This window comes from Scyliorhinus canicula, chromosome 2, assembly GCF_902713615.1.
Source record: "Scyliorhinus canicula chromosome 2, sScyCan1.1, whole genome shotgun sequence".
In the NCBI taxonomy this organism is placed as follows: Eukaryota; Metazoa; Chordata; class Chondrichthyes; order Carcharhiniformes; family Scyliorhinidae; genus Scyliorhinus; species Scyliorhinus canicula.
The window spans coordinates 128,863,028-128,890,314 of record NC_052147.1 but is presented as its reverse complement, the minus strand read 5'-3'; the positions used below and the strand labels follow the sequence as shown (position 1 = coordinate 128,890,314).

The 27,287-nt window shown below is 47.1% G+C and overlaps 1 protein-coding gene across 1 annotated transcript in view; it reads right to left on the bottom strand.

Annotated features, from left to right (window-relative positions):
• acadl (acyl-CoA dehydrogenase long chain) overlaps positions 1 to 23,400 on the bottom strand; it is a 166,567-nt gene extending 143,167 nt beyond the window's left edge. Inside the window, exon 1 of the mRNA XM_038786478.1 lies at positions 23,258 to 23,400. Within this exon, the coding sequence (XP_038642406.1) occupies positions 23,258 to 23,334 (77 nt within the window). The 5' untranslated portion in view covers positions 23,335 to 23,400. The remainder of the gene's footprint in view (positions 1 to 23,257) is intronic.
• Between the last annotated feature and the right edge of the window lie 3,887 nt (positions 23,401 to 27,287).

Sequence of the window (27,287 nt, the reverse complement as noted above, 5' to 3'; positions counted from 1 at the left end):
AATTATGTTCCTCCGGAGAACCACTTTGGGGGTCTCCCACAGTACTGATGGGGTGGTGGAATCGGATTTGTTTTCATAAAATCATTCACACTATTGGGTATGAAATTACAGAAATCTTTGTCAGATAGGAAGGATGTGTTAAATCTCCATGGTGGCCAACCTCCAGCCTTGGACACAAGAGCCAGATGGAGGGAGTGGAACACATGGTCCGAAATAACTATGGCAGAATACTCAACTGTTTTACCCGAGGAGGAAAGAGCCGCATAAAAATAAAAGTAGTCGATGCATGAGTAAGCCTGGTGGATATGCAAGAAGTCGGAAAAGTCCCTAATGGCTGGCTGGAGGCATCTGGTAGGCTAAGCACTTTGTGAGAAACGTCTGGAGAGGGTTCCCTAGGTTGCCTGAATACACCCTGCTGGAGCGACTGCTGCTTCCGAATGTGGAAGCAGAGGGAAGAATTGGGAATATAAACAAGCTGCTGGGGGAACAGGGAGGCGAGCGGGTAGTGAAGATCAAGGAGAAATGGGAAGAGGAGTTGCGAGGGGAGATCAATTGGGGAGTATGGAGTGAGGCACTGTGTAAGGTAAACTGGACCTCCTCTTGTGCAAGGATGAGCCTGATACAGTTTAAGGTGGTGCACAGGGTGCATATGACCTGGGCGATAATGAGTGGGTTCTTTCAGGGGGTAGCAGATGAGTGTGAGAGGTGTGGGCAGGGACTAGCGTATAAATGTTTTGGGGTTGCAAAAAATTGGGAAGATTCTGGGCGGGAGTGTTCGCGGTTTTAGCCAGAATAGTGCAGGGCCCGGACCGTTTGGTGGCGATATTTGGGGTTTCAGAGAAGCCGGAGCTCATGGACAGTAAGAAGTCTTACAACACCAGGTTAAAGTCCAACAGGTTTGTTTCAAACACTAGCTTTTGGAGCACTGCTCCTTCAACAGGTGAATGGAGAGGTGTGTTCCAGAAACATTTATATAGACAAAGTCAAAGATGCCAGACAATGCTCGGAATGCGAGCATTTGCAGGTAATCAAACCTTTACAGATCCAGAGATAGGGGTAATCCCCAGTTAAAGAGGTGTGAATTGTCTCAAGCCAGGACAGTTGGTAGGATTTTGCAAATCCAGGACAGATGGTGGGGGGTGAACCAGGGACTTGCTGAGTAGTCGCACACCAGGTGGCTCTCCTCCATACAACAAGAACATAGGCACTTTGGCCAAAATTAGCCCACAAAACTGGACTTAAACATCCGTCAACAACAGTATGAACAGAAATGACAGGAAGCAACAGCTTGACAGGCTGCAGGGACAGCAGAAAGGGGTCCCCAGCCTCCTCCAAGAGAGGGAGATCGATGACCCAGAAAACCCCTGCCAGGCGATGGATGGAGGATAGTAAGAGTGCACCAGAACATTGGGGTGGACCTGGCAAATGGCAGACCCGAATTCAACCACGCAAAGGCAGCCCTGTACAAGAGCAAGGTAAGATTCAGAATATTATTCCCAGCCTTGCTCCGGGTAACTGACAAGAGCAAAGAACATTATTTTGTGGTGGTGGTGGTGGTGGTGGAAACAGAGGAAGATAACATGTACAGTGTAATCACCACAGACACCCTTCGGGAGTTGGGGGTTATTTCCAATGTTGGACTTTTGCAAACTGTATCTGGTCTGCACAGATTTGTTTATTTTGCATCATATAAAATGAAAACCTTAATAAAAACATTTTTTTTTTAAAAAGAAGGAAAAGACATCGGAGACAGTGCGGGAGCATTCCAAGGTGTTGAAGGGATGGAGGAGACCCTGTTGTGACATAGCAATCAGTTCGCCTCGCGAGATGCTGAGCATCTGAGCTGCGGAGGGTGGAGGAAATAAATAAAGGCTTGGGAGCGAAGGTTGACGACCTAGAGAATAGGTTAAGGCAGCAGAACCTTAGGATCGTGGGGCTGCCTGAGGGGGTAGAGGGTTCAAGGCTGACTGAATACTTTTGAGTCGATGTTTAGGAGGTTGCTAACCCCTCAATCCTCCTTGAAGAAATCAATGAACGGTTTCCACCTCCACGTGAAACCCCACAGAGCAAACCTGATTTTCTCCAACCTCAGGAATTTTGCCAGGACGCTCACCTACACCTCTGTCTTTGACGGCCAACACAACAAAATCCGTCTCCGAGCTACCAGGGAGGCAAAGGCCAAAACATCGGCCTCTCTTCCCCCCTGGACACCAGATCTTCCAACACACCAAATATCACCACCTCCAGACTCAGGCCACCCAGACACCCAAAACCTCAGTCAGAACGTCCAAAACCCCTGTCAGAACCCTCTCAGTCTTGAGCACATCCAGAACACGAGAACGTGATTCACAGACCCCTCCACACCCACACCGCCTACACATGTCTTCCACCCCCGTAAAGAAACTGCTCACCCTCGCCACCGACACATGGGCCTTGTTCACCACTTTTAACTAGATGAGGCTTAACCTCGTACACGACGAGGACACATTCACCCTCCCCATAAGGCCTCCGTACTTGTCCCGGACCGCACCTCCCCTCCCACCTCCTCTTTCCACTTGCAATTAATCTCCTCCACTGAAGCACCCTCTCTCTCCATCTATTCCTTGTATATATCCACCACCCTCCCCTCCCTTATTTCGTCCTCCGACCCAACAGCAATTTGTACTGCAACACCGGAGGCGGCTGCCCCGGGAAGGATGGTACCTCTCTCTCCTCCCAAAATCCCTCACTTGCAGGTATCTGAAACCATTCCCTTTGGGCAACTCAAATAACTCCTCCAGCCCCGCGAATACTCGATCCCCACTGCCGCCGTAACCTCACATCCAGCTCCGCCAGCACAACCCTATGGTTGTCACATATCAGAGCCAGCAATGACATGCCCTCCAACCCAAAATGTTGCCTACACTGGCTCCACACCCGTAATGCTGAAACCACCACTGGGCTCATGGAGACCCTGACCGGCTAGAATGGAAGAGGTGCCAACAACAGAGCCCTCAAACTCATTCACCTACACGACACCACCTCCATCCGCTCCCAAACCAACCTTTCTTCCACAGCCCATTTCCTCACCATTGAAAAATTCAAAGTCCCCGCCACCGCTCGCTCTCCGTGAACACCCGCCTCACGGCAGGGTCTCCCCCCCCCCCCCCTTCCCCAACACACAAACTCTCAAATCATCCCGGTAACCTTCGTGAAAAGGATTTGGGGACAAAGATAAGGATGTTCTGGTCATGAACAGAAACCTAGGCAGCACCGCCCTTTTCACCATCCGCACGTGACCAGCCAGTGACAGCAGCAACACATCCCACCTCTTGAAATTCGCCTTCATTCCCTCCACCAATCGTGCCAGCTTGTGTAGTAGGGTCCAGCTCTATGCCACCTGAATTCCTAAATACCTAAAACAAGTCCCCGCCACCTTCAATGGCAACTCCCCTAACCTCATCTCTTGCCCTCTAGCATTGACAGGGAACACCTCGCTCTTTCCCATGTTCAATTTATACCACGAAAACCGACCAAACTGCCCCAAGATCTCCATAGTCCTTTCAATGCTGCCCACTGGGTCCGAGAGATATAATAACAAATCATCCGCATATAGCAAAACTCTATGCTCAGCACCCCCACCACATGATCCCTTTCTAATCCCTCGACACATTAAGCGCGATTGCCAATGGCTCTATCGCCAAGGCGAAAAACAACAGGGAGAGCGGGCATTAGTCTTGTCCCACGATGTAACCTAAAGTACCCCAAACTCATCCAGTTCGTCTCACCACCGCCCCCCTGTACAACAGCCTAACCCAATCCACAAATCACTGCCCAAACTCAAACTGCCCCAACATCTCCAGCAAATACACCCAATCAAAAGCTTCTCCGCGTCCATTGCCATCAGTACTTCTACCTCAAGGGCATCATAATTACATTAAGAAGCATCCGCACATTTGCCAACTGCTTCCCCTTCACAAATCCTGCCTGGTCCTCCCCATCACCCCCAGCACACAGTCCTCAATTTGCGATGCTAGCATATTCGCCAACAGCTTTGCATCAACGTTCAGCAGCGGTATTGGGTGGTACAACCAAAGCTGCTTTAGGTCTTTATCTTTCTTTAGAATCAGGGAGACGGAAGCCTGCAACAATGTGGGGGAGAGATTCCCCCCTCTCCCTCACCTCATTGTACGTCCTCACCAACAGCGCCCCAGCTCTGCACCAAACCTTTTATAAAACTCTACTGGGAACCCATTCGGACCCAGGGCCTTCTCTGCCTGCATCGCATCCCATGCCATCCATCACCTCCCTTAGCTCAATCATTCCCCCACCTCCCCTTCCACCCCCGACCTTAGGGAACTCCAACCCATCCAGGAACTGCTGCATTCCCTCCTCCCCCATCAGGGGCTCCGACTCACACAACCTCCTATACAAGGTCTCAAATGCCCATTCACCCCCTCCAGATCCATCACCACCGTATCCCTCTTGTCCCTCACCCTACCAATCTCCCTTTTCGCTGCCTGCTTCCTCAACTGATGGGCCAGTATCCTACTGGCCTTTTCCCCATACTCATACAATGCCTCTCCTCTCGCTTCACCCTCTCCCTATGCGCCCGAATCAAAATAAATTCCCCCCAACTATTACCTGGAGTGCCTCCCACAACATGGTGGCTGCGACCTCCAGTGTGGTTCAACTCGACGTAGCCCCGATTGCCAGACCTCACCTGTTTGCACACCCCTTCATCCATCTGCAGCTCCACATATAGCCTCCATTGCTGCTGTTGGGCCGCCCCGGGAATCACCTGATGCGACGCGCGGTCAGAAAGCACGATCACAGAATACGGCTACCCATGCCAGCAGCATCTTGTCCATCACAAAAATATTGATCTGGAGTTCACCCGGTGTACATGGGAGAAGTACGAAAATTCCTTCACTCTCGGCCTCCCAAACCTCCTCAGGTCCGCCGCCCCTATCCTTGCATGAACCCCCTCAACACTCTCGCCACCGCCGATATCCTCGGTGACTTAGGACTCGACTGCTCCAAACCCAGATCCAATTGAAATTGCCCCTCCATAATAAGATGATGCATGTCCACGTCCGGATCCTCCCCAACACCCAACTCATAAAGTCTATGTCGTCCCAATTCGGGACATATACATTCATCGGGCCCACCAGCATCCCCTCCAAACGTCCCACTGACCATCACATACCTACTCCCCTGGATCGACCACAATGCTCTCCATTCCCTTTTCAAACCAACAGCGCCACCATTTCCCCCCCCCCCCCTCCCTCATGTCCATCCCCGAATGGACCACCTGCCCCACTCATCCCTTTTTCAGCCTCGTCTGATCTGGCCCTTTCAGGTGCGTCTCCTGCAAAAACGCAACATCCGCCTTCAGACTCCTCAGATGTGCGAAAAACACATGACCATTTAACCAGCTCATTCAGCCCTCTCACATTCAACGCAACCCCCCCGATCAGCCATACCCCTTTTTAAGAAGGCCCGCATCGCGTGCCCCACCAGGCCTGCCCTCAGATGTCTGCCACCATCTCACCCTTCCCAACTTCCTCACACCCATGTCAGCAAACCCCACCACCACCAAAACAAAAAAAAACACTTCCCCACGCCTTTCTCCTGGCAACCCCCCCACTTCACTCCCATTAACTAGCCCCCACCCAGCTAGCATAATGGTCCCCGCTCAAGGCCTCCGATTTCCCCTCACCCTTTCAGTTCACCCTTCCTCCCCCCCCCCTCAATCCTCCCAGCCAACTAACAAAGATAAACAAAAGGCGCACTCACCATCACCACTCCCTCATCGAAACTCACTCCAAATTGCCCACCCCATGTGCCCCATAGAGAATGCAAAACTCCTCTCCAAAATTCAATGTCCTCACACTCCTCTGACTCCATGGTCCCTCAAAGTCCATCACCTCCTCCCGCTTTTGATGAATCACCCACAAGCAGGCAGGGTACAAAACCCCAAACTTCAACCCCTTCTCTGATTGTACCAGCCCTCCGCTTAACCAGCTCCACACCAAGGTCCTGGTAAATCCCCAGCTCACTCCCTTCCCAGGGGTATCCCTTGGTCTTGCCTCGTGCACCTCAGAATTTTTTCTTTATCCAAAAATTGACGCAGCCTCATCACCATCACCCTCGGCCGCTCCCCCATCTGCGGCTTCCGCCTTCGCGCCCTGTCCGATCCACATCAAGGGACTGGTCAAAGGCCCCCTCCCCCATCAGCTTCTTCAGCATGCTCACCAGGTACTTGGCAGCCTCCGTTGCTCTCTCTTCCTCGTGGAACTTCTTGGCCACTGATCCATACACCAACCTCCCAGTGGAGTATTACCTTCCCTGGGCACCCATACATCTTTTGCCCTCAAAGACCACACCATTCGGGTGGGGAAAGATCAAAACATTCCATCTTGAGCCACCAAATGTGCAACCTCTCACTCCACAGCCGCCACCAGAAGTCCCCACTTTATTTCATTGATGATCAAAATTGCCATCCCCCGAGCTTTGCTGTTAAAATTCGAAACAAATACCTGGCCGACCCAAACTTTACATAATCTGGTATGATTATTAACATGCAGGTGTCCTGAAGGAATGTAATATCAGTGTTAAGGCTTTGGAAGTGTGAAAACACTTTGGGAATGTTTAACTGAGCCACTCAGCCCCCTAACATTCCTTGTAACTAGCCTGACAGCGCCCATACCACCCTGGGCATCTGAACAAGTTATGTGTACAGGAAGACTTTACAAAAAGATCAGTGAAATGAAAAGGAAAAGAAAACAAGGCCAAGAGGATCCATTACACAATGAAAATGGCCAAATACAAAAAGATCCTTGGTCACTGTCAGTATAAAACATTCCTCCCAGCCCCTCCTTATTGACTTCCGGTGGTGGCCATGGAGTGAGTGGTCACACACAAGGGGCTCATGCCTGAGGTCTGATTCTTTGGCCCTTTTTGCAAGGTTCTTGTAGGTGGAAAAAGTGTGACGATTAAAGAATAAGTGATTCTCCTTTGGTGGGTAATATCGAAGAGTCATCAAAAAAGGAGTGCGACAAATAAGGGACAACACGGACCAAGACGACTTGGATGGCACAGCAGAGTAAAAGATGGCGGAGGAACCTGTGGGGTCATTGCCCCCACAATGGTCGACAGAGCAGTTGGTGGAATTCCTGGAGGCCGAGTTTAAGCAGCTAAGGTAGCTTCAGAGGATCTGGCTAAGGTGTCAGAGCCGATTCGGGTTGCCCTGGAGAGAGTGGAACAGAGGCTGGGCGTGCAGAATGCGGCAATCTAGAAGGTGGAGGAGACAGTGGATGGCCACAAGGCAGAAATGTTGATTATGGCAGAGGGTCATGAAAAGTTGAGGGAAAAGGCAGATGACCTGGAGAACCATTCGAGAAGACTGAACCGGAGGATTGTGTGCTGCCTGAAGATATTGAGGGACCACAGGCCAAGAAGTATGTGGCTAAGATGCTTGAGAAGTTGGTTTGGGGGGGGGGGGAGGGAGTCTTCGACTGGCGCACAGGTCATTGAGGAGGAAGCTAAAATCGGGAGAGCTGCCGAAGGTAATCATCGTGAGGCTGAATCTGTACTTGAACAAGGAGATCATTTTGAGGTGGGTAAAGGAGACACGCGAGTGCATCTGGGAAGGCCATATGGTCCGTATCTACCAGGACTTGGGAGCAGAGCTGGCTAAGAGGCAGGCTAGGTTTAATAGGGTCAAGGCAGCCCTATTCAGGGACAAGGTGCGGTTTGGGGTACTGTTACTGGCGTCTCTTCTGTCCTCACCAGCTAGGTCCTCCACGAGCCCAATGATGGTTTCATCGCTCAGAGTGTGGAATCAGTGCGAGCAACATTTTAAGATGGAGAATATGTCACTGAGGGCACCAATCTGTAGCAATTATAGATTTATCCAGGCAGGGTTAGATTCTACGTTCAGGATGTGGGAGCAGGCGGGGATAGAGTGTTTAAGGGACCTGTTCATGGGGGAATAGGTTTGCGGAGTTGGGAGAGCTGGAGGAGGAGTTCCAGTTGTCGAGAGGTAATGAGTTTCGGTACTTGCAAGTCAGGGATTTTATTTGGAAGGAGTTGGCCGCATTCCAGAGGTTGCCACCCTCATCATTGCAGGAAGAAATTCTGTCTGAGGATGAGATAGGGGAGCGAAGGATGTCGGATATATACGGGGAATTGATGGAAAGGGAGAGGTCCTTGGTGGAGGATAAAAAGCGGAAGTGGGGGGAGGAGCTGGAGGAGGTATTTAAGGTAAGGTTATAGAGTGAGGCCTTGTGAAGGGTAAAGTCAAACCTCCTAGTGTACAAGACTGAGCCTCATTCAGCTTAAAGTGGAGCACAGAGCGCACATGACAGCGAAGCGGATGAGTTGCTTTTTTCCGGGGGTCGAGTATACATGCGAGCGATGCTTAAGGGGACTGGCTAATCATGGCTCATATGCTCTGGGCCAGCCTGAAGTTAGAGGAGTTCTGGAGATCTTTTATGGGGACTTTGTCAGAGATTTTGGGGGTGGAGGGTGGCTCCGAGCACGTGGGTGGCAATATTTGGGGTGTCGCAAGATCTGGGAGTGCATGTGGAGAGAGAGGCTAACATGTTGGCCTTTGCCTCCCCAGTAACCCGGACGTGGATCTTGTTGGGGTGGCAGGATTCGGAGCTGCCAAAAGTGGTGGGTTGGGCGAGTCTGGAAAAGATAAAACTTGCCATTAGTGGGTCAGATGAGGGGTTCTTTGAGGTGTAGATGTTAATCGCCTTAAGGAATGGTAAACGTCAGTTGGGGGAGGGGGGGGGGCTGTTTTACTATTGTTGTGTGTTAATTTTGTGTTTTTTATTAATGAATTGGAAAGTGGATCAGGTAGGGACTCTAAAGGAGTTTTGCATTAGGACTATGGCTTTTGGATGATGGTTATTTGTGTGCTGTAAATAATTTGAAAATATATATATTTTTTAAAGTTGCCTATTCAAGCCACATAGAAAAAACTCAAATACATTCCAAGAGTCAAACGCTTAGTTTTCAGAGTATTAATAGGCCAATACAGGCGTCGAAGCCCAGAACAACACCAAAACTTGCTGACCTATTGGCTAGCTCAGTAATTAAACTAGGTTATACCTAAGATTTCAACTTAACTCAGGGTAGCCTAATATCCTGACCATAACTGAAAGAATCAGCCACAATCTCCTCATGGGGATGGAGACATGAAATTGCCATGAAAATATACATCCTAAGAATTTAATGCTGCCTTTCCCACAGCCGGAGTACGATCCACATTCAACAGGTCCATCTTTAGTGACCCCCCGGGTGTAGGTAGCAATGACCAGGTATTGAAAAAGCATAATTACCAGTCATTAACTTCAAAAAAAAAACCGAGGCAACAAATAGTTAACCAGTCAGGTATTTAGCATGCATCACTGAAGGAAAGAATCTACCTCGTCAGGAGTGTCAAAGTGATCTCCTCCAATGAGTATGACGTGGACACGGGCAGGGTGAATCAACAGGAAACTTATTCCTGTCTTGTAGAGCGTAGACTCGATGTTGTTAAATGCTGCTCACTTCCTTGCCAGATCTGCACTCATGTCTTGGTCAATCCTAATTGGGTGGCTCCCTCTGACACCTTGACTTCACCTCTTCATCTTCCGAATGAGGTCTCTTGGTTTGTTTGGTGCATTCCCAAATATTTCAATTTGGTCAGTCGCAAGTCAGGTTATTCCCATGTGTTTCTCAGGAATGGTTTTTGGACCCCCTAAATAATTTCTACCGTTCTCCTGGGATTCCCCTGCCATGTTGAGTTCCAAATAGGGCAGTTGCTTCAGGAGTCTGCTGTCAAGCATACGAGTGACTGTGAGAATCATAGGTTTACGATGCCGGTGGGGAGGGTGTGTGTGTGTGGTGGATAGGATGTATAGGAAGTGGTAGAGCGGGTCAGGGACATGTTTGCTGGGCTAGGGGAGCTGCAGGAAAGATTTGTGCCAAGAAGGGGGAGTGAGTTTAGATATTGGCAAGTGTGGGATTTTGCACACAAGGAGCTGAATTAATTCCAAAATGGTTGGTGGGTACCAGAGTATATACTTTTGGAGAAACTGTTGCTTCCATATGGGGGGGGGGGGGGGGGGGGGGGGGGGGGTGGTGATGGTAGAATTGGGGATACGTACGTGTGGTTGGGAGAGCAGGGCATAGCCTCAGTGAAAATGAACGGTGTTAACCACTGTGCTACCGTGCTGCCCAGAGGAAGGGAACATGGTGTGAAGTAATGAGCCTTGTGACCTCTATGTCCTCATGCGCAAGAATGATGAGTCTTACACAATTTAAGATGGTGCACAGGGTCCTCATGACCCAGACAAGTGTTTTTTTTCCTGGAGGTAGAGGATGGGTGCGAGAGGCGTGGGAGGGGGCCGGCCAACCATGCCCATATGATCTGGGGGTGTGAGGAGGTGGAGAACGGATTCTTTGTTAGGGTGAGCCAAGCAGACATGATATGCCTGCTTATCCCACAGGACTCACTGTGGTACGAGACAAGCTAATTTTTGATGGCGAAGACCACGCTACTGAGGCATTGTTCTTCTACAGAAAGAACTCTTCCAGAAAATGTGCACCTGTCACTCTTCCTCCAGCTGACCTTCTCCTGAATGTTGTGTCTCACCAAGTGCAGCAAAGCCAATGTCGAGGTGGCTGAGCTCTCAAGCTATGATGGCAGTGGTGGAGCACTCAGGTCTGCACCTGCTGGCGTGATCCATGATGGTTCTGACGTTCATTTGGACAACAGAAAGATGCCGGTGCATTTTGTTTATGGGGTGTAGCTGTTGCACGCCAATACCACACTGTCTCAGCAGTGTGGTGCCTTGGTCCAATGTAAGGGTTTACTGAGACAACTACAGGCTAGACTCTATTGAGAGGCATTATCACAGCCTGTACATAGATCTGTTGGTTCAATTAATGATATGGAAAAGGCCTGACCAAGGATTTTCCTCAAATCTGGCTTCAAATTTCTGGACTTCACTGGACATCTAGACCACATTTTGGCATTGGACCGTTTTGGAAAAAGAAAAACCCTGCTTCTGTCCAAAACCTGCTGCTGTTTTTTTTTTCTTGACCTGAACTTGTGGAAAAACTTTGAGCTATGTCATCTTTCAAATTTAACTCCAAATTCCTGGACTCCTCTTGACTTCATGAGATGTTTTCTGCTCTGGACAAAACTGGCTGCAGTGTCATGTGAGAGTCAGTTTAAGAACAAAGAACAATACAGCACAGGAACAGATTCTTCAGCCCTCCAAGCCTGTGCCAGTAATGATACCAACCTTTGCCAAAACCCTCAGCACTTCCTTGTGTTGTATCCCTCTGTACCTATCCTATCCATGTGTTTGTCAAGATGCCTTTTGAATGCTGTGAATGTATCCGCTTCCACAACCTCCCTTGGCAACGCATTCCAGGCACTCACCACCATCTGCGTAAAAAACCTTTAAGAAAGGTTTAGTCTCTTATCATGTGGCTTTTAGCACATTGGGCTGTGGCTGTGGGGCGAGAGGCGGTTTCAGTTTGACTGCTTTGGACTGCAGAAGGAGAAAGACGTGTTTTTCCTATTTTTCTCTTTTTAATTTTAAACGCTGTTCCAGTAAAAGCACATTTGTTGTGGCTAACTGCCTTGGTAACTTGAAAGATAAAGTTGCTTTCCGGAAGGAGTTTGAAGCTGCTGATTGAAACTGGATCAGAATCTCAGGGACAGGACTGTGGTATTGTGTGAAGCAAATAATGGCATGATGGGAAAACTAGTCAAGTCTTCTTGGTACAATTGAATTTAACCTAAGGCACAGAATACACAGAGACAGCCTGTCCATGGGAACCGGGTGACTCTGAGAGTCTAGATAAGGCTTGGAGCTAGAAGTAGTCTTAATACATAACAAGCTGAACAACTATTTCTTCCTGTTCCTAAACAACTTCGTCCCTTTCTTAAAACAAAGACAAGATAATGATATGAAACTCAAGTCCCCTGGAGGTCAGCAAGGTGCCGCCATTGTAACGATTATTACTTATGTTTTACTTTCAATCAAATTCCTGACCAAGCTGTATTCATGTTATCTTGATCCTATAATGTATAAGAATCGCCTTCTTTTCCTGTACTATCGCAGACTTGGGACGGACTCCGCAGTTTGTAATTGACTGTCTTCCGACTCCAAGTATCAGCCATTTTCTGCTAGCAGTTCTAATTAGTGAATAAAGTTCAGTTTTGCTTACCTAATGAATGCTGTTTGAATTTCTCTATCACAGTCAAGACGCGGGGAAAATATAAAATACAACATTTGGCGCTGCGAGAAAAAATCCAATATCCTGAAGTGAGCTTCCATGAGGGACTGAGAAAAAGTGATCAAAGCCATGACCGGAGTAAAGAGACGGACGCCGGCACAAGGTAAGATTGACCTTGGTCTCTCTCTCTCTCGGATCTGTGCTGCGACCCCTCATCCCTGACGGAAGTAACTAAACAGGTGACGGTTCTCGAATCTAAATTTGACTGTGAGTACATTTTTTTTGTGTAATTAGCCGCAGGTCAGGGACCTTGTTGATCTCGTTTTTCATCCGCATCAGATTTATACAGGCCGTCAATAAATTTGGGGTCAGGGACCCCGTCAATAAGTTTTGGGGTCAGGGACCCTCTCAGTAATGTTTTGGGGTCAGGGACCCTGTCAGTAATTTTTTGGGGTCAAGGACCCTCCAATTTGATTTGGTACCAGAAATTTTGTTTGAGCGTTTTTTTGCCTGGGGCACATTTTACTGACATTATGCGACAAACTTTAGACAAAGCTAGGGGCAACTCCCCTCTATTTTTCATGTGTTTAGAAACCTCTTCTCAAGAACGTAATATTCGAAGATTGGCTGCAGCGCTGCTTTAAACAATAAATTAGGTAACGATATCTGGCCAGTAGGTAACACAGGGAACTTGGAACTTTGACAATAGCATTGATGCAGAAAAAAGCAATCTGGAGAAAAAAATGCCGCTTTCAAATTGTTTAATTTTACAGTGGAAAAAAACAGTCCACTTAACGCAACGAACAATCACTATTAATGAGTTGGAGAGATAAAGCCCGCAAAAGAGATATTAATGAGTGTGTGAACGGTAAAGCGAAAAATTGGGAGACTTTAAAATTGTAATGTGAACTTTGGGATAGAAAACAGTCAAAATGATAAAAAGCAATTCGGCAATAACAAATCTACTGCCGGCAGAAAAGTAGGACTGGCCAATAAGATTATAGGAAAGGAGGATCCTCCCAGTTGCTCTGGCATGCCGATGTTCCCCTATTCAAGCGATACGGAAGACGTGGAGAATTTGAACCCTGGACCCCACCCTCATTTTGCGCTCCCCGGTCTTACAATTCCACTTTCCCAAGTCCTGACTCCCACTTCTGATCCCATTACCAATGAAACTCCTGCTAACGTATCCCCCTTAGCGACACGCACTCGGTCACAGACGCAAGCCGTAAATATCGAACAACCCTTCTCTACGGAAAACATGATAATTGACTAAAAGGTATTGATTAAAAAGGTCCACAATAAGGAAATTATAGAACTGAAGTTAATAAGTTACCAATTTAGAAGCATGCTGGGAATAATGACTGGATTTTAACATTTCTTTTGCATGAAATTTAGATGATCAGATGATGTTAACTAACTACTGCTTGGAATGTTGTACTGGCCTTATTATGATAACAAGTGGTTCTTCTGAAGGACAACAAAATGCGTACTCGAATTGTTTTTAAACTAATGGCAAAACATTCATAATTCCTCTTGCAAATGTTTCCAAAGTTGTTCAGTTCACACTATATCAGTTTAAAAGAAAGTAACTTTACAAATAAGAGTAATTGAAATGTGAATAAGTTTTTAGATTGCGTGAAAAGACGTAAATGGCATCACGCCAAGTTCTCCGCTCCTTAGATTCTGCAGGAAACATTAACCATTTCAGCAGACAGTTGGTCTTTTCTGAATTGACAAAGAAAAAATACTTCTCAAAGAATAGCTAATACCTCTAAAATTAATCAGTGCAAATTGACTTAAATGGAATAACACAGATAAAGTTTTCGAAAGAGAATGAAAAATTTTTGTTCAAAATTTGTCCGCAAGGACAAGGGCTGAATCCAAGAGAGAGAAAGAGAGACAGAGGAAGAGATTGAAGGAGAGATAGAGAGCCAGCAACAAGAGACAGGAACTGTTAGAGAGAGCGAAAGAGAGCGAGCCAGGGAGAGGCAGAGATGGAGAGGTAGGCAGATAAAGAGAAAGAGCAACAAGAGTTCCAAAGACAGACAGAGTTATGTAGAGAGGGAGAGAGATAGATAAGAGAGAGAGGGAAAGAATTCATATTTCATTTTTCAGACTTTGACTTTAAAAATTATGTTTCAAGCTGTGATGATTTGAAAGAGGTAAAGAGATATCGATGCCAACATGGTCCTTGTTACAGTATTACCTGAAACCTTCGCGATAAAAGGTTCCCGTTAACTTTGTAAGGCGGGTGGCACAGAATCTTTACAGTGTCACCTTTGAGCTGTTAATTGGTTTGCATGGAGCGCGATTACTCCATGATTTAAATTATAATCTCCTGCAGATGCGGATAACTCTGCTTAACAACACATAAACAGGGCAAAAATCGTGCGGACCCTGACATAAAACATCACACACGTAATTTCCTTAATCAATTGTTAAAATTGTAATCGGAAGGACCATCTGGCATCAGACAAAGTGTGCAATGGGTAAAACTTTAGATACAACTTTTTAAAATGGCAGCGTACTGCAAACGCTGTGTGAACAACTAAAGGCCTATCAACAGTAATAGAAGCTCAACAAGTGATTTAGGAAAATAATAGGGCGTCAACTGCTAAAAAGTTAGTTGCTCTATGGAGGGAATATTGTCCAAAATTGAAGGATGCTTCGTTGTTAGCCAGCTGGCAGGATAAAGAATAAAAATTGAGTATAGAATTGACAGGTCTTGAAAACGGAATGCGCATATGGAAAAGAACCAAGTTAGGCTATCCACCTTGATTAGAAAGTTGCTGATTAGACACTGCAAATTCGGAGCGGTAATACATGCATTGATAATGGTATGTTTATAGAACTGTCTCAAATACGAGGTCACCAGCTTCAGAATTTAATAACTTCTGTGCCTGAGCCTGATTGCTCTGTGTTCTATGCTGGCAGCTAATGTTAACCCCGAGTACCACTGTTTAAAACACCCAATAGAGTCCAGATGAGAGAATATAGTGACCCAAGCTTTGATAACCGCATTACTATATCACCTATCCCGCAGGCCCAGCTTCGGAACTTTCCCTTATTCACTACTCCACAGTGGTGGTCGATTGATTTTGATCCCTCACACTTTTCACCTCCCTTAGATATTCCCAATCCACATGTCACTCTTTGCTACGATCATACAGTAACCTCGCCCGATTTGGAGAGCATTTACCAAGACAAAAGAAGGGTCTGCCTTTCTTGTCGATTTACCCCACAGCATATGACGTCAGTCGAGACTTGTGTCACCCCACGTGACCCTTTCTGTCAACGAAGGCTACAGTGCCAAGTCCTTGGGATTTCTGGCAGCTGCACTACGAGGAAAGCTGATCCTTTCCTTAATGATAGTCAAACCCTACCCACAGGCACTTTAGAATATTTTAAAAGCCCATTTGTCCACATTGGCACACTGCACCACCATCATTCAGCCCAATCTACGACTCCTGAACTACCCGCAGATTTATGGGCAGCCTCCAAACACGAAGTTGGTCTCACTAATGTCCCTCCTGTTGTTATTTGAATCAAACCCGATATGCCCTTACCCTCTATTTCACAGTACCCTTTGCGTCCCGAGGCTGAAGAAGGAGTCTCGGTCATGATTCAATCGTTCCTTCAACAGGGAATTCTGATACCATGCCAGTCCCCCTGTAATACCCCGATTCTTCCAGTTCCTAAGATAGGAAGACCATCCGAATAGCGTTTAGTCCAAGACCTCCGGCTTATTAATCAGATAATTGAACCCTTACATCCCATTGTCCCAAATCCAGCGACAATCCTTAGCAATGTCCCACTGGAAGCGACTATTTTTACCCTTCTTGATTTGCAACATGCCTTTTTTGCTATACCCCTCGCCCCTGAATCACAGTATTTGTTTGCCTTTACATTTAAGAAGACGCAATACACTTGGACTCGACTTCCACACGGTTTCATTCATTCTCCAACCCATTTCTCACAGGCATTGCACTCCCAGTTAGCGACATTAGCACCTCCTGGTGGCTCCACCATCATTCAATATGTTGATGACTTACTCCTTGCCATCCCTGATTTCATCGCTAACCAGCGTGACACCTTTTACCTGCTCATCCGTCTCCATTCATGGGGATATGTGATCCCGCCCGCTAAAGTTCATAAAGGCCAACGACAAGTCAAATTTTTGGATGTCCTAATTAGTGCTACTGATCGCTCCCTTACTCAAGAACGCATTACTCCTATATTGCAGACCCCATTTCCTACATCGCCCAAGCAGGTGCAAGCTTTTTTAGGATTAGTGAACTTTTGCAGACAATGGATTCCTAATGTTACTGTGCATTCTAAAGAATTAACTCCGTACTCCTCTCAAAATGCTCCTCTTAAGTTTGATCTACCTGATTCAGCAAAGCAATCTTTTATTACCCTGAAAAACACCCTGGCTACCGCCCCAGCACACGACCTATGTATGACAGACCTTTTCACCCAAATTCTTACTGCTGTCCATTTGTTAGTCCAGGCAGCCTCTAATCTAACCCTTCACCAACCAGTACAAGTGCATACTTCACATTCTATCGTGGCTCTCCTAACGTCTCAGCAAACCCAGCATCTGACTCAAGCGCGATTGAGCCGCTATGATGTTTCACTATTGCAAAACCCCTACCTCTCTTTTCATTATTGTTCAACCTTAAATCCAGCCGTGTTCCTCGAATAGCCCCCCGATAACCTTAACCACCACACGATTGTTTGCTTCGGAATCACTTCCTTACTGCACCTCGCCCGGATTTAACAGACAGGCCTATTGATAATCCAGATCTAATTTTTTATGTTGATGACAGTTCTTCCATTTCCCCATTTGGCGTCCCACAGTCGGGATATGCTGTGGTAACCGACACTGACGTGCAAGAAGCAGCAGCCTTCCAGACCCCTGTCTCTGCACAAAAAGCCGAGCTATTCGCCCTTACTCAAGCATGTATTTTGGCCACAGACAAAAGTACTAATGTTTACACTGATTCTAGATATGCCTTTGGCATGACCCCATGATTTCGGCCGCCTCTGGCAACAGCGAGGTTCTCTCACCTCTGCGGGAACTCCCATTCAAAATGCTCTTTGGGTTAAAAAAATCTCCTCGATGCTATTCAGCTTCCCCGTCAATTGGCAGTTATTAAATGCGTTGCGCACACGAAGGGTGACACTCCTGTTCAATTAGGAAATGCCCGTGCTGATTCAGCTGCTAAAACTGCAGCTTCATCAACCTCTTTAATTGTTCCCAGTGGGGCTAATCAGGCTCTAAACCAGGTACCTACATTATGGACGAAGGGCATGCCAGAGATAGCTGAAGTTCAAAATTTGCAGAGGGACGCCTCTGATTCTGAGTGAACACTATGGAAGTCAATGAGGTGTTCGCACTCCTTGACACGAGACCTCTGGCTGACTCCAGTTGGTCAAGTTTGTATTCCGAATTCTTTATTGCCGTTACTTGTTGATTATTTGCATTCTTGTACCCATCTTGGCAAGGAGGGAGTGGTACAGCTACTCCTAAAAACTTGGTGGCACCCAGATTTGAATACAGCAGCACAAACGCGGCTGGATCAATGCGTCATTTGCATGAAACATAATAAGGGGAAAGGTATTAAATGCCCTCCGGGAACCACCCCCTTGCCAGATGATCCTTTTGCTTGTATACAGCTTGATTTTATCGAATTGCCAAAAGCACAGTGCTATAAATATTGTTTAGTAATAATCGATGTGTTTAGTAAATGGATTGAAGCCTTCCCCACCACTAATTGTACGGCACATACAGTAGTGAAGTTGTTGTTAACGGAAGTCATTCCTCGTTTTGGGGTACCCAAAATGGTGAGCTCAGACAATGGACCACATTTTGTAGCTCGGATCAATACTGAATTGTGCAAAGCCCTTGTAATTAAACAGCAACTGCACTGCGCATATCACCCGCAGGCAGCAGGACTTCTGGAAAGAGACAACGGGACTTTAAAAGAAAAATTATCTAAATTAACTGAAGAAACTGGGTTAAATTGGCTAAAAGTATAACCCTTGGCACTGTTTCACATGCAAGTGACTCCCCATTCGCGGACCGGACTGTCAGCTGCAGAGATAGTCTATGGTCGGCCAATGAGGACTCCCTGGGATGCCCATGAAAAACCCCTAGAGGGAGTAGACCTCCATGTGATGGGGGAACAAATGCAGAACTATTTGAATCAATTAACACTTTCTTTGAAGTTTCTTCACTCACAGGTAAAACAGGTACATCTACCAGTAATGACAGGGACAGCCATCCCTCGATATCCAGTGGTCAAACCCGGAGACCTCGTGTTGGTAAAAAAAACTGGGACAGAAAGAAACTAGGACAACGCTGGAGCGGACCATTCCTCGTATTACTGACGACGCCAACTTCGGTCAAACTTGAAAGACGTTCAAGTTGGATACATATATCCGATTGCAAGAAGAGAGTCTCCAACCCAGACGAGAACACAGGATGAAGATCTTCAGTATAATTTTTGGACTTTCTGGACTACTTAGCCTCAATGGCCACCCGGTAGTAAAAAAAACGAACTAAACGAGACCTGCCTTCCAATACCTATTTACATCTGTCATATCTTTACGCCGAAAAATTGAATATTAGCAAGTGTTGGGTTTGTACCCATATCCCCGTCCATTCAAGGGAAGGAATACCTCTCCAATCCCTCCCCCTTCATACCGCAGAAACAGTTGAATGGATTTTACGACAAAACCAAACAGGAATCAGGGGAGATAGGGGGAATATGAAAATATGGAGATCTGTTGGCTATGACATGACTAAATTTTCAGCTTCGTATCAACCTACCTGTAATCATGCCTTAACTCCACCCTCCCTCACTGCCCACTCGTATAATGTTCAAGGTTCCATATGTTTTAATAAATCAGGGAAAGGAAAGTTAATGGGGCAAAGTAGGTGCAACCTACCAATACAATCCCCTGGATGACATCAGCTGATGATTTTACAGCCTACAATGGAACCCATTTCATATGCAGCACTAAAGCATATCCGTGTCTCCCTATTGATTGGACAGGATCCTGCTTTTTGGGATATGTCGTACCCCAAATGCACCACCTACCCACGCTTAAGCACTCTCCCTCGTGAGCAAAAAGAACAATTTCTAAAACGGAACGGGCAAGGCATGAACGAACTGATCTACATGGCCTCAGCATTGGAACATCTGGCAAACGTAACGGCAACAGAAGCCAGGGACACTGGACAGGCACTGGCCGAGGTCTCAGCTGAGCTAGTGGCTGTCCGGACAGTGGCATTACAAAATCGACTGGCTTTGGATTATCTGTTAGCCTCGCAGGGAGGAACGTGCGCTATCATAGGCCAAGAGTGCTGTACTTACATTCCAGATGGCTCTGAAAATATCACAAACCTGGCCGACCATATTAAGAAACAGGCTGCTCAAATTCAGGAAATTGGCAGTGAATTTCACGACTATAACCCGCCGGGTTGGCTAGGGTGGTTGGGTCATGGATTATTTGACTGGATCTTTAAGGCCTTTATTCTACTTCTACTAATGCTACTAGGGATAGGATTGCTTGCCTGCTTGTGTAAATGCATTTTCAAACGAATCATGGATATACCTATTTAGCTAGTTGTCATGATATGACAAAAGGGGGGAGTGTGGTATTGTGTGAAGCAAATAATGGCATGATGGGAAAACTAGTCAAGTCTTCTTGGTACAATTGAATTTAACCTAAGGCACAGAATACACAGAGACAGCCTGTCCATGGGAACCGGGTGACTCTGAGAGTCTAGATAAGGCTTGGAGCTAGAAGTAGTCTTAATACATAACAAGCTGAACAACTATTTCTTCCTGTTCCTAAACAACTTCGTCCCTTTCTTAAAACAAAGACAAGATAATGATATGAAACTCAAGTCCCCTGGAGGTCAGCAAGGTGCCGCCATTGTAACGATTATTACTTATGTTTTACTTTCAATCAAATTCCTGACCAAGCTGTATTCATGTTATCTTGATCCTATAATGTATAAGAATCGCCTTCTTTTCCTGTACTATCGCAGACTTGGGACGGACTCCGCAGTTTGTAATTGACTGTCTTCCGACTCCAAGTATCAGCCATTTTCTGCTAGCAGTTCTAATTAGTGAATAAAGTTCAGTTTTGCTTACCTAATGAATGCTGTTTGAATTTCTCTATCACAGTCAAGACGCGGGGAAAATATAAAATACAACAGGACCAGTCCCAGTCAAGTGAGAATACAGTGTGCTGGGCCATGCCCTTGAAAAGGGGCTTTGGTATAATTGGATTTTGTTATTGAATTGGGACAGCTAAGGGGGAATTCATTAATGTATAACATGTTATACATAGATTACTGTACCTGTGTGGAGTCTTTATGTTTGTAATCAATAAAAATTCTTATATATATATATAAATAGTGTGTATATAAATATCTGTAGTGAGTGTACGTTTAAGAAATGGGCGTTTACTACTGCAGTGATGTCAGAGAGTGGGTGGAGCTGGGCTGTCTGTCAGTTTTTTACTTTTGTTTTAGGCTGTTTGCTGCAGGGTGTGTTTCAGTTTCATTTTCAGTGTTGGAGCTGAAGCCAGACAGAGCAGGTGTACTGTTGATCTCTCTGCCATGAAAATACTATCTCGTGATCATTTGGTGAATTCAGAATTATAAACGTTCTCAGTAGTGAATGTAAACCTGATGTGCTTCTGTTAAAAGGTGTTTCTTTTGTCTCTGGGTGTTGTTTGGGAAGTTAAGGATTACTTAGTGTTGTAGTCTTTGGGGGTTGTATTTGAATTGATGGTTGCTCAGATGTTCACTATGTTTTAAAAAGGTTAACTTGAGTTCATAGAATAAACATTGTTTTTCTTTAAAAAATACTTTTCCATTTCTGCTCTACCACACCTGTAGAGTGGGTGGTGTGCCCCCCCATACCACAATCTATTAAAAGTTGTGGGTCAGGTGAACTCCATGATACACTTTGGGGTTCTCTAAACCCTGGCCGATATGTTAATTACACTCTTAGAATAAGCCTGGTTTTGATTAAAGTCTCAAGGAAGTCGGATTAATCACACCTGCAGTGAAGGCTTTTGTACTCATCCTAGACAAATTCAACATAAAGGTTGTAGGTCAGGTGAACTTTATAATAAGCTTTGGAGTTTGAGCCTAGGCCCATAACAACAGTAAGACCTAAATTTGGTCTTTGTCTTGCAACATATATGTATCTTGTTAGCCTACTGCCTCCCCCCACAGCAATGACTGAAGAACAGTCTCCTGTTGAACTTGTGGCTAGATACCAGTACAACTAACTTTTCAGCTTCAGTCTGTTCCTGGCCCAGGTCACTTACACAGCTCAAAGTATGGATATAGAATGATGCAAATGTCAAGTAAAATATCTTGTTTTTCACACTGCTGCCTCACCATGCTCAGGACCTGGGTTTGATCCCAGCTCCGGGTCACTGCCCGTGTAAAGTTTGCACACTCTCCCCTTGTCTGATTCACACCTGCACCCCGCACAACCCAAAGATATGCAGGCTAGGTGGACTGGCCACACTAAATTGCCCCTTAATTGGGAAAAAAATAATTAGGTACTCTAAATTTTTTAAAAATGTATCTGTTCTGTAAAGATCTGTTGAGCTTCCTGTCTGTTTTATGTCTGAAAGTGAGATCTTCCTGTGGTCACCTGGCAGCAATGAGACGGACGCTCTTGGTGTGAACAAACAGAATTTAATTGAAACAAGGAACAACAGCTCCACATTGACCCAGAACACCTGCAGCACAGAGCACCCTTGCTAATTTACTACCACATCTTTACTAAGTGGCTCTCCGATGCATTCTGCCCAAGTGGGACTCCAACCTCTGGGATGCTCACCCACTCAGTCCATGGAGTTGCAGAACCTGGAGCACAAGGGTCACTGTGCGTAGTCTGCACATTCTCCCCATGTCTGCATAGTGTCTTTAAGAAACAGACAGCTCAATTCACAACACTTACAAAAGTAATTTGCCTATATTCAAACTGTGATGTGGAGATGCTGGCATTGGACTGGGGTGGGCACAGGAGGCAGTTTTACAACACCAGATTAAAGTCCAACAGGTTTATTTGGAATCTCTAGCTTTCAGAGCACCATGAAGGAGCGATATTCAAATTTTCATCAAATGCAATTCACCTACATTGATCCTACTTTGGCTCCCAGTCCTGCAAAACCTCTACTTTAAAATTCTTGTCCTTATTTTCGATCCCTCCATAGCTTCAGCCCTCTCTATTTATGTTAATCTGCTGCAGCCATCTCCACAATCCTCCAATTCTGAACCCACTCCTTTTTAAATGTTTTAATAATCTTTACAGTCACAAGTAGGCTTACATTAACACAGCAATGAAGTTACTGTGAAAAGCCCCGAGTCGCCATTCCGGCACCTGTTCAGGTTCACAGAGGGAGAATTCAGAATGTACAAATTACCCAACAGCTTTGACAAAGAGTCAGACTCGAAACGTTAGGTCTTTTCTCTCCCTACAGATGCTGCCAGACTTGCTGACATTTTCCAGCATTTTCCCTTTTGTTTCAGATTCCAGCATCCGCAGTGATTTGCTTTTACCTAACAGCACATCTTTCGGGACTTGTGGGAGGAAACTGGAGCACCCGGAGGAAACCCACGCAGACACGGGGAGAACATGCAGACTCCGCACAGACAGTGACCCTGGAGACCCAGGTCCTGCAATTCCTTCCTTAAAGCTCAGTCTCTCAGCCCTTCTTAGAATCACAGAAAATAATTTACAGTGCAGAAGGCGGCTATACGGCCCATCGAGTCTACACCGGCCCTTCCAAAGAGCACCCCACTGACGCACAAGTATGTACTCCTCGGTTTCTAGGATTCCCAATTCAGCAGCTGTAGGTTGTGGCCAGCACTGAGTTTACAGTGGCAGTCTGCCACTTTAACACGGGGACGGGTCCTGGCCCGAGGACAGATTCTCCCCAGTCACTGAGTCTAACGGCCCGGGGTCCCGAGCCCCTCGCTCACCTTGAGACAACCACTCGGTGCAGTCTCAGGTCCGGCTTCCTCAGATACCCGCTGCACAGCAACCGCAAAGTCGCCATCTTACACAAACCGCACGGCCACAGCTCAGGCAGGAGCGACTCGAGAGGGGACAGCTGGTGTGGGCGGGGTTTATGTGTAAGTGGGCGTGGTTTGTGTGTAGGTGGGCGGGGTTTATGTGGGGGTGGGCGGGGCTTTGTGTGCAGGTGGGCGGGGTTTGTGTGGGGGTGGGCGCGGGTTTGTGTGCAGGTGGGCGGGGTTTCTGTGGGATGGGCGGGGCTTTGTGTGTAGGTGGGCGGGGTTTGTGTGTAGGTGGGCGGGTTTGTGTGGGGATGGGCGGGCTTTGTGTGTAGGTGGGCGGGGTTTGTTTAGAGGTGGGCGGGGCTTCTGGACGAACATATGGGGAGGCTGCTGCTGCTCAGGGACCTTTGGAAGAAGGGTGCGGCCTGCGGGAAGGGGCGGGTCTCTCGCAGATGGGCGTGGCTTGAGAAAAGGTGGGCGGGTTTTGAGACCGTGAGGCGGACATTCAGTGTGGACGATTGGGGTATTCAGGGTCAGGTGGAAGTGCAGAGAAGCCACTGACAACTAATGCTATTGCTGAAGGCTGTTAAATAGTTCATCTGGTGAGAGTGTGGTGTTGTTGTTTTATACCTGTAATGCGCTGAGAGCTCTTGGGGCCTTCCTACTCTGCCTCATTGTAATATGGAGCCATAATTAGCAAACCTTTTTTAAAAAATATTTTTATTGAGGTATTTGAAAGTTTTTATAATAATAACAATGACATAAACATGGTATAATAAACATTTCCAGCTCCATCCCAATCTTCACACACCCCAACCATAAAAACAACAATCCGGCCCTCTTCCCACCCCACCCCCCCCCCCCCCCCGGAATACTGCATCTGCTGACATAATTTTCCCCAAGAAAGTCGACGAACGGCTGCCACGTCTGGGTGAACCCAACCATTGACCCTCTTAAGGCAATTGTTATCTTCTCGAGACTGAGATACCCAGATATGACACTAATCCAGGTCTCTACACTCGGGGGCTTTGAGACCCTCCACATTAACAAGATCCGTCTCCGGGCTACCAGGGAGGCAAAGGCCAAGATATCAGCCTCTTTTGCCCCCTGAACTCCCGGCTCTTCTGACACTCCAAAGATCGCCGGACTCTGCACCAACCATGTTTTTACTACCGTGGACATAGCCTTAGCAAAACTCTACCAAAACCCTCTAAGCTTCGGGTATGCCCAAAACATGTGGACATGATTTACTGGGCTTCCCGCGCACCTGACACACCTGTCCTCTACCCCGAAAAACGTGCTCATCCTAGCCACTGTCATGTGTGCCCGGTGGATTACCTTGAATTGTATCAGGCTAAGCCTGGCACTTGATGAGGATGTATTAACCCTGCTTAGGGCATCTGCCCACAGACCCGCCTCTATCTCTCTTCCTAGCTCGTTCTCCCACTTGCCCTTAAGCTCCTCCACCGGAGTTTCCTCCGCCTCCAAAAGCTCCTGGTAAATATCCGATACCTTCTCTCCCACCCAGGTACTGCAGACCACTCTATCCTGTATCCCCCGTGGTGGCAGCAGCGGAAAGGCCGGAACCTGCTTTCTCAGGAAGTCTCGCACCTGCAAATACCTGAACCCATTCCTTGTTGGCAATTCAAATTTATCCTCCAAGGCTTTAAAGCTGGGGAAGCTCCCGTCTATAAATAGATCCCCCATCCTTCTAATTCCTGCCCTTTGCCATCTCTGGAACCCACCATCCAGCTACCCGGTACAAACCAATGATTATTATAAATCGGGGTCCAAACCGATGCTCTCTCCACTTTCTTATATCTCCTCCATTGCCCCCAGATTCTCACCACCACTGGACTTGTGGAGTATCGGGCCGGCGAGAACGGAAGAGGTGCCGTTATCAGTGCTCCCAAACTGGTGTCTTTGTATGACGCCGCCTCATCCGCTCCCACGCCGACACCTCCCCCACTACCAACATCCTAATCATAGCTATATTAGCCACCCAGTAGTAATTGTAGAAGTTTGGCAGCACCAACCACCCTCACCCCAACTGTGCTCCAACAACACTTTCTTCACTCGTGGGGTTTTACCCGCTCATACAAAGCCCAAAATAACCTTATTAATCCGCTTGAAAAAGGCCTTTGGGATGAAGATGGGAGGAGGCACTGAAAGACAAACAGAAATCTGGGGTGGACCGTCATTTTCATGGTCTGTACCCTCCTCCCAGTGATAGTGGGAGCATGTCCCATCTTATAAAGTCCCCTTCCATTTGTTTAACCAGCTGGAATAGGTTTAACTTGTGCAGTGCCTCCCATTTCCATGCCACCTGGATTCCCAGATACCCAAAGAAAGCTCTTTCCTATCATTCTAAGCGGCAGCTCTCCAGTCTCTTCTCCTGTCCTCTTGCCTGGATCGCAAACATCTCGCTTTTCCCCATGTTCAATTTATACCCTCAAAAATTGCCAAATTCCCCCAGGATTCACATTACTTCCCCAACCCCTCCAAAGGGTCTGAAATATACAAGAGCAGGTCATCTGCGTAAAGCGAGACCCGATGCTCCACCCCCCCCCCCCCACCCCCCCCCCCCCCCCCCCTCCACCCCCCCAACCAGCCATTTCCAGTTCCTAGAGGTTCTTAATGCCATGGCCAATGGCTCTATGGCCAGAGCAAATAGTAACAGGGAGAGGGGGCACCCTTGCCTCATCTCTCGGTGTAATTTAAAATACCAAACCTCAGCCGGTTTGTACACACACTCGCTACTGTTGCCTGATAGCACAACCGCACCCAGTCAATAAAGCCCTCACCAAACCGAAACCTTCCCAGCACCTCCCACAGGTAATTCCACTCCACCCGATCAAAAGCCTTCTCTGCATCCATCGCTACCGCCACCTCCATCTCCTCTCCTTCTAAGTGCATCAAAATAACATTTAAAAGCCTTCGAACATTGGCCTTGAGTTGCCTGCCTTTTCCTTGTAGAATCCTCTATCCTTGTGGCCAGTATCTTAGCCAGCAGTTTGGCGTCCACATTCAGTAGAGAAATTGGCCTGTATGACCCGCATTGCTCGGGATCCTTCTCCCGTTTCAGGATCAATTAAATTGAGGCCTGCGACATTGTAGGGGGAGGACTCCCTTCTCTCTTGCTTCATTAAATGTCCTCACAGCAGTGGGCTCAATATCTCTGTAAGCATCTTATAGAATTCCACCGGATAGCCGTCAGGCCCCGGCGCCTTGCCTGACTGCATGTCCTCCAGCCCCTCGATTATTTCCTCAATTTCAATTGGGGCCCCCAGCCCTTCCACCAGATCCTCATCTACCCTCGGAAACCTCAACTGATCCAAAAACTACCTCATCCACTCCACCCCAGCCGGGGGTTCCGACTCATATAATTTACTATAAAAGTCCTTAAATACCTCATTCACCCCCACTGGGTCCAGGTTAGTATTCCTGCATCAACTCTACTTTCCCTATCTTCCTGGTCACCTCCCTTTTCCTGAGCTGGTGTGTTAACATTCTGCTTGCATTTTCCCCGTACTCATAAATCACCCCCTTGCGATCCTCAACTGTTTCACCGCTGTCCCTGTAGTCAACAGCCCAAACTCCGCCTGTAATCTCTGCCGCTCCCTCAGCCCCATGTCTGGGGCCTCCGAGTATCTCCCGTCCACCTGGAGTATCTCCTCCACTAACCTATCCTTCTCAGCCCGTTCCGCCTTTTCTCTGTGGGCCTGTATCGAGATTAATTCCCCTCTGACCACTGCCTTCAAACCTTCCCAAACCGTCGCTGCAGAGACCTCCCCCGTATCATTTGTTTCCAGGTAGTTCTGGATGGACTTGTTAACCTGCCCACAGATCGCTTCATTCGCTAGCAACCCCACATCCAGTCTCCACAGCGGGCGTTGCCCTCTCTCCACACTAACCAGTAGATCCACCCAATGGAGGGCATGATTCGACACTGTAATTGCTGAGTACTCAGTATCCACCTCCCTCGGTATTAGCG